The 6,644-nt window shown below is 60.2% G+C and overlaps 1 protein-coding gene across 1 annotated transcript; it reads left to right on the top strand.

The window, feature by feature from the left end:
• Window positions 1-619: 619 nt before the first annotated feature.
• Window positions 620-5,231, top strand: HMGN1 (high mobility group nucleosome binding domain 1). The gene is made up of 6 exons (XM_060198729.1): window positions 620-816; window positions 1,121-1,153; window positions 1,323-1,352; window positions 1,488-1,541; window positions 3,596-3,724; window positions 4,409-5,231. Exons 1-6 carry the CDS (start codon window positions 802-804, stop codon window positions 4,454-4,456), a joined length of 309 nt encoding a protein of 102 aa, XP_060054712.1. The 5' UTR covers window positions 620-801; the 3' UTR covers window positions 4,457-5,231.
• The last annotated feature ends 1,413 nt before the right edge of the window (window positions 5,232-6,644 follow it).

Below are 6,644 nucleotides of genomic sequence, written 5' to 3'. Positions count from 1 at the left end.
CGCTGCCCAGGTCGGGGGACCAGCGCCAGGCCCCGCGCATGCGCACTGGCGCCCGCCGGCCTCCCTTCCCACGCCCGCCCGCCCTCCCGCGCCTGCGCACTACGGCCCGCGTCCCTCAGGCCTGGGAGGTTTGGGGCCTCCCACGAGGCTTGAGGGCTGTGCGAGCGGGGGTCTCGGAACCCGCGGCGTCTCCCTGCCCCCAGAGTGTAAACGTATCACACGCCTCCTTCTGCGGGAGAGCCCCAACGCCAGGCGCCGGGCTGATAACGGAGTTACGGGAGAAGGGGGGGAGGGCTTCGGTGTCGGGGGAGGTGGGCGGGGCCTGAGGAGCCACGTGCCCGACGCCCACCAATCGGCGCGCAGGCCGCACTTTGCGGCTGGGCTTCAAACAAACTACCTAGAGGCGAGAGCGGCCTCTGGGGCCCCGCCCCCTCGCCTGGGCCCCGGGCCCCGCGAGACCCGCGAAGGGGCCGCGCGCGCGCGCGCGCGCGGGGGCGGGGCCAGGCCGCGGAGTGACGGGCCGGCGCTCCTATGGAGGCCGCCGGCCGCGGGCGCGCAGCCAATGGGCGGGGGCGAGGGGCGGGGGGTCGGGCGGCCTGGCCGAGCGGCCGTCGGGGGGTGGGGGGAACGCGCGGGGAAGGCGGAGGAGGGGGCGGGCTCGCAATCCGGTTCCATCCGGTTCTCCCACCGCCCCCGCCGCGGGTCGCAGCTTCTCCGGTGGCGGCTGTAGCCGGACAGCGCAGCTCGGCGGAAGCTCTCGGCGCGCCGCCCGCCCGCCCGCCCGCAATCCCAGGCGCCACGATGCCCAAGAGGAAGGTGAGTGGCGGCGGCGGCGGCTGCAACCCGCGGTCGCCCCCCCCCCCCCGCGTCGCCCGCCGCGGACCGCCGCCCCGCCCCGTCCCGTCCCCGCCGGGCTCCAGAGGCGCCCCGAGCCCCGCGGCGGACGGACGGCCGGCTGTCCCGCTCCAGAGAGCGGCCGGGGGTCCCGGGGTGGGGGGGGCGGAGGATTCGAACGCGGAGCGCGGCGGCGGCGGCGGGAAGGCGTGACGTCACGTGGCGGGCATTGTTCGGGCGGGCGGGCGGGCGGGCGCTGCCACTCGGCGCTGTGCTTCCTCCGCAGGTGAGCTCGGCCGAGGGGGCCGCCAAGGAGGAGGTAAGCGGGGGAGGGGCAGGGAGAGGGGGAGGGGAGACCCCCGGGGAAGGGGCGGGGCCGGGAGGAGGGGCGGGGCCTGGGGAGGGGGCGTGGGGGGTTCCCGACCCCCGGCGGGTGCGGGTCCCGGCTCCGGCCCCGGCCGGGCTCAGGCTTCTCTCCTCTCCCCCAGCCCAAGCGGAGGTCGGCGCGGCTGTCTGCGGTAAGTCGGGGCGCGGAGCCCCGCCTCGGCCTCTGTCCGCCGTCCGTCCGTCCCTCCGTCCCTCCCTCCCCTCCGTCTGTCCCTCCCGTCTGTCCGCCCGGCGCAGGGGCGCTCAGCTCCCCCTTTGCTTTGCAGAAACCCGCGCCGCCCGCCAAGGTGGAAGCGAAGCCCAAGAAGGCGGCCGCCAAGGTGGGTGGGACCTGGGGGTGGGGGTGGGGGGGCGGGGACTCGGCTTCAAGGGTTCGAGCCCCCGCGGTCCCTGATGGTCAAAGGGGGGGAGACCCTCTGGAGGGGTCAGGACTCGGGTTCGAGCCCCGCCACCTCCCACGAGAGCCCGGGGGTCCATAGCAGCGCTGCGTGTCTGTCTGTCCTGTCCGGGGAGGAAAGGGGGCAGCGGGGGTGCCGGCAGCGAGCTGGCCGGGCTGCGTGACACCCCGGGGCAGGACCCGCCGCTGCTCGCTGACGCCCCCCAAATAAATAACGAATAAATAAAGGCTGGCAGCCGCCTGTCTGTGTGAAGCCAGGTAGCACGAGCCCTGCCCACCTCTCGGCTTGAGGGTCTGTCTGATGGCTTCCTCGGCTGGCGGCTTTCCTGCCCTTCGCGAGCAGGGCAGTCGCCGCACCCTCCATCTCATCTCTTCCTTTAATTTAGGTTTTTCTTTTGTTTCTTTTTTCTTACCAGAGCATTGCTCGGCCGCTCTGGCTTATGGGGGATTGAACCTGGGACTTGAGAACCTCAGGCATAAAAGCCTCTTTGCATAACCACTGTGCCCTACCCCCCTCACTAGTTTTAATTTTTTACCTTTGTCGGACGGAGACAGGTGACCTGGAGCGGCGAAGCGCAGCCACTCGGGTGTCTTTTGTTTTTCCTTATTTGCCGGCACAGAGATGAGTAGAGGGGGATGAATGGGACCTGTTAGGCCTGTGAGATTTCTGACTGCAGGTGGGGAGCAAGGCCTGAACCGGGGTCCTTGCCCCTGGTGACGTGTGCCCGGCCGGGTTGGGTCGCCGGCCTAGTCCTGCCCTGGGAGCCCTCGGCCGCAGTCGCTGACCTTGAGCAAGCTGCTCCCTCTCCCCAGAGCAGTGCGGCGCTTTTCTCCAGGAGTGTGTGTGTACACACGTGTGCATGTACGTAGACAGACGTGCTCTTCACTTGGGCGCTTTGCACTAGACGTCCAGTGGTGCCGCACCGGGTGGGGGCACCTTAGGAAAGGGCAGTGTGTTTACTGATTCTTGGCCACCAGGTCAACTCCAGGATCTGCTGCTTTTCAGCTAGAGGGTGACAGACAGGAAGAGACCCCTCACCGCACCCACCTGTGGCCTCCCCCTGCGGACCCTCGCGTGGTGACCGGGCGCAGGGAACCACACTCTGCTTTCCGTTGGGCGGAGGGGTCCAGAACTTCTTATTGATAAGTTGCTTTAGGGTGGCTTACATTTGAAGCCTGCACTTAGGATTTATCTTACCACGGATAAGAGGGTTTCACCTAAGAGGTACATGCAGGGGGCTGGGTGGTAGCGAACAGGTGAAGTGCACGTGGCGGAAAGCACAGGGACCGGCCTAAGGATCCCGGTTCGAGCCCCTGGCTCCCCACCTGCAGGGGAGTCGCTTCACAGGCGGTGAAGCAGGTCTGCAGGTGTCTGTCTTTCCTCTTCCCACCTCTCCATTTCTCTCTGTCCTATTCAACGACAGCAGTGACAATAACTGATAAAAAAGGGCAACAAGATGGAAAAAACAGCCTCCAGGAGCAGTGGGTTCAAGGTGCAGGCACCGAGCCCCAGCGATGACCCTGGAGACAAAAAAAAAAAAGGGAGTCGGACGCAGCGGGTTAAGTGCACGTGGCGTAAAGCACAAGGACCAGCATAAGGATCCCGGTTCGAGCCCCCGGCTCCCCAGCTGCATGGGAGTCGTGAAGCAGGTCTACAGGTGTCTTTCTCTCCCCCTGTCTTCCCCTCCTCTCTCCATTTCTCTCTGTCCTGTCCCACAACAACATCAATAACAACGGCAACAAAAGGGAAAATAAATTTTAAAAATACATACATGCAGTGCCAGGGATCAAACCGGGAGCCTGAGGCAAGTCGGGGGAACCCCACCGGGTGAGCTGCTCTGGCCTCGGTTTTGGCTGGTGGGTCCTCGGGAGGGGCCCCTCGAGTGCCTCAGGCTCGTTGGCTGTCTGGATGGGGCAGGTGGCAGCACTTGTCACTCCGTGGGGAGCTCCTGCCCACAGTGCTCGGTTCTGTCCTAGGACAAAGCTCCGGACAGGAAGGTGCCGGCAAAAGGGAAGCGGGGAGCCAAGGGGAAGGCGGCGGAGGTGGCCAACCAGGAGGCGAAGGAGGACGTCCCTGCGGAGAACGGAGAGGCCAAGAGCCAGGAGGTCAGGGCAGGGCTGGCGGCTGGTGGGCGAAAGTCCCAGGTGTGAGCGATGGCCGCTCCTAGTTGGGTGTCTGTAAGCGGGTGTTGAAGTTGGTGAACAAGTTTTAATACACTCTTGAGTCTTGCGAGCAGTAAGCCAACAGCTACACTGTATACAGGGAGGGAGGGAGCTTTTTTTTTTCCTTTCAGGTGACCTTAAAAACCGAGGTAACGAGTCAGTTGCAATGTTTTGTGGGGGGGGGGGGGTTAGAGAGAGACCAAAGCTGTTGTCAGTGCAGTGGGGGCCAGGCTCAAAGCTGGGGGTGCACACCAGTGCTGTGCTGACCTATCACGTGGTATTAGGATGCCCTTACCGGGCCTGGTGGTGTCACACCTGGTGAGCACGTTACAGTGTGCAGGGACCCAGGGACTCGGCCCCACCTGCAGGGGAGGCTTTGTGTGAATGCTGAAAGTGCTGCGTGAAGACCTTAGCTATGACTAAGGAGAGTACTGATGGTCAGGTCACAAAGGCGATAAGCCAACAAGGACGACAAAAGAAGAGAGAAGTCGGTGTTTTTTTTAATGCACAGAAGATGCCAGTACTCGGTGGCCTGGGAGAGTGGGCCTCGAGCGTGGTCTGGATCCTAAGGATGTCCCCCAGTGGCACAGACCGGCTGTGTGATGGTGGTTTCCTCTTCCCTCACAGAGTCCAGTCTCTGACGCAGCAGGAGAGAAAGAGGCCAAGGCTGACTGAGCGCACCGACCGAGTTTCACCAGGGATCCCCTTTTCCCTTCTTGTACAATCCAGAGGAATATTTTTATCAACTATTTTGTAAATGCAAGTTTTTTAGTAGCTCTAGAAACATTTTTAAGGAGGGAATCCCACCTCATCCCATTTTTTAAGTGTAAATGCTTTTTTTTAAGAGGTGAAATCATTGCTGGTTGTTTATTTTTGGGTACAACCAGAAAATAGTGGGGTATTGTATCTGGGAGGCTCTGATTGTCTGGGCGGCCGCCTGACATTCCATAGATGGGGCTAGTTTTTATATCTTGTTCTGCAAATATTTACTAATTGGCCATGTGGAGTCAAAAGACACACATCTGTTTGTCCCGAGCATTCAGGATCACTTCTTGTCCCGTGTTGTTTTGGGTAGGCTGTTTCCTAAAGAAAACCACTCCTCGGCCTCGCTTTCCATCAGAATTCCATTCCTGCACTTGATGTGACATCTGTGGTCTTGGTAATTCCAGTTGTCCCTGTAACTTTGTCAACGTGCTGTGAGAAGTGCAGGTGGAGTGTGTCGTGTACATGCTACTAATTGTGAACCCGCGGGCCTGGACGCTGTCACAGCTCACCAGCATCTGCAGATGCTGCCACTTGATGCCAGCTGAGGAAGGTTGACCTCCAGGATGGGAGCTGGGCAGTCACTGGATGACTTGAGTGTGTCGCGACGACTAGGCCTGCGTTCGTGCATCGAGAATTGTGTACAAACTGCACTGTTGTTCAGATACCAATAAAATGTTATCAGGAAGTTTCTGGAAGCACATGAATGTCTTTTTTTTTTTAATCCCTTTTGTTGCCCTTGTTTTATTGTTGTTATTATTGATGATGTCCTTGTTGGATAGGACAGAAAATTGGAGAGAGGAGGGGAAGTCGGTGAGGGGGAGAAAAGACAGCTGCAGACCTGCTTCACCGCCTGTGAAGCGACTCCCCTGCAGGTGGGGAGCTGAGGGGTCGAACCCGGATCCTCACACTGGTTCTTGCGCTTTGCACAACTCATGTGCTTAACCCGCTGTGCTACCGCCCGACTCCCACCAGCGCATTCTTTGCATAGCTCTGGTGTGTGTGTAGGGGGGAGGGGGCATGTGTGAACTGCAGAGCCCCGGGCAGTCCCCTGGAGGACCAGAAGGCTCTTCTGCTCTAAGTTGGCTTGGTGATGGGAGAAGTCAGGATGCAGACCTCTCAGGGCTGTGGAAATGGGAGCCATGGTTGGGTCAGTCCTAGCTTGCTCTGGGCGCCTTAGAAGTGCCCTGAGTGACAGGCCTCTGCTGACACAGCAGCTCCTGTAGGCGAGAGCCTGGGTTCAAGTCCTTGGCCACCATGTGGGAGCACCTTCATTTTAATAAACTACTTGGGGCCGGGCTGTGGACCACTTAGTACTAAGAGGACCCAGGTTCGGGCTTCACACGCAGTGAAGCAGCCTGTAGGAGTCTCCCTGTCTCCCTCAATTCCGGTCCTACTAAAATGGGAAAAAATGGCGCAGGGACCGGCCTAAGGATCCCTGGTTCGAGCCCCCGGCTCCTCACCTGCAGGGCAGTCGCTTCACAAGCGGTGAAGCAGGTCTGCAGGTGTCTTGTCTTTCCCCCTTTCTGTCTTCCCCTCCTCTCCATTTCTCTCTGTCCTATCCAATAACAACATCAATAACTACAATAACAATAAAAAACAAGGGCAACAAAAAAATGGGGGATTTGGGTGGTAGCACAACTAGTTAAGCGCGCATGGTGCAAGGCGCAAGGATCTGCGTAACAATCCCAGTTCGAGCTCTGGCTCCTCACCTGCCACCTGCAGGGGAGTCCTTTCACAGGTGGTGAAGCAGGTCTGCAGGTGTCTTTATTTTTCTCTCCCCGTATCCCCCTCTCCATTTCTCTCTGTCCTATCCAAGACAACAATGGGGAAAAAAGGGCCGCCAGCAATAGCTGATTTGTCATGGAGCACCAAGCCCCAGTGATAACCTTGGAGGAATGAAACAGCTCTTTAAATTGGTTCCATCTTTTTGATAGAGACAGTGAAACGGGAGGGAAGTTGCCGGGAGAGGGAGGGACAATGAGAGAGACACCAGCACTGCTTCACTTGGGAAGCTTCCCCCTGCAGGTGGGGACCAGGGACTTGAACTCAGGTCCTTGTGCATGGTAGTATGTGCCATCTCCTGACCCTGGTTTCAGTT

This window comes from Erinaceus europaeus, chromosome 9 (assembly GCF_950295315.1).
Source record: "Erinaceus europaeus chromosome 9, mEriEur2.1, whole genome shotgun sequence".
In the NCBI taxonomy this organism is placed as follows: Eukaryota; Metazoa; Chordata; class Mammalia; order Eulipotyphla; family Erinaceidae; genus Erinaceus; species Erinaceus europaeus.
Note: the sequence above shows the minus strand (reverse complement) of the source record. Positions and strands in the feature narration are given on the sequence as shown.

What these genes read in the sequence shown, in the direction of transcription:
- HMGN1 (XM_060198729.1), top strand. An exon ending in AGGGGGCCGCCAAGGAGGAG is followed by an intron (nt 1,154 to 1,322) that starts GTAAGCGGGGGA and finishes CCTCTCCCCCAG; the next exon opens with CCCAAGCGGAGGTCGGCGCG. An exon ending in GAGAGGCCAAGAGCCAGGAG is followed by an intron (nt 3,725 to 4,408) that starts GTCAGGGCAGGG and finishes CTTCCCTCACAG; the next exon opens with AGTCCAGTCTCTGACGCAGC.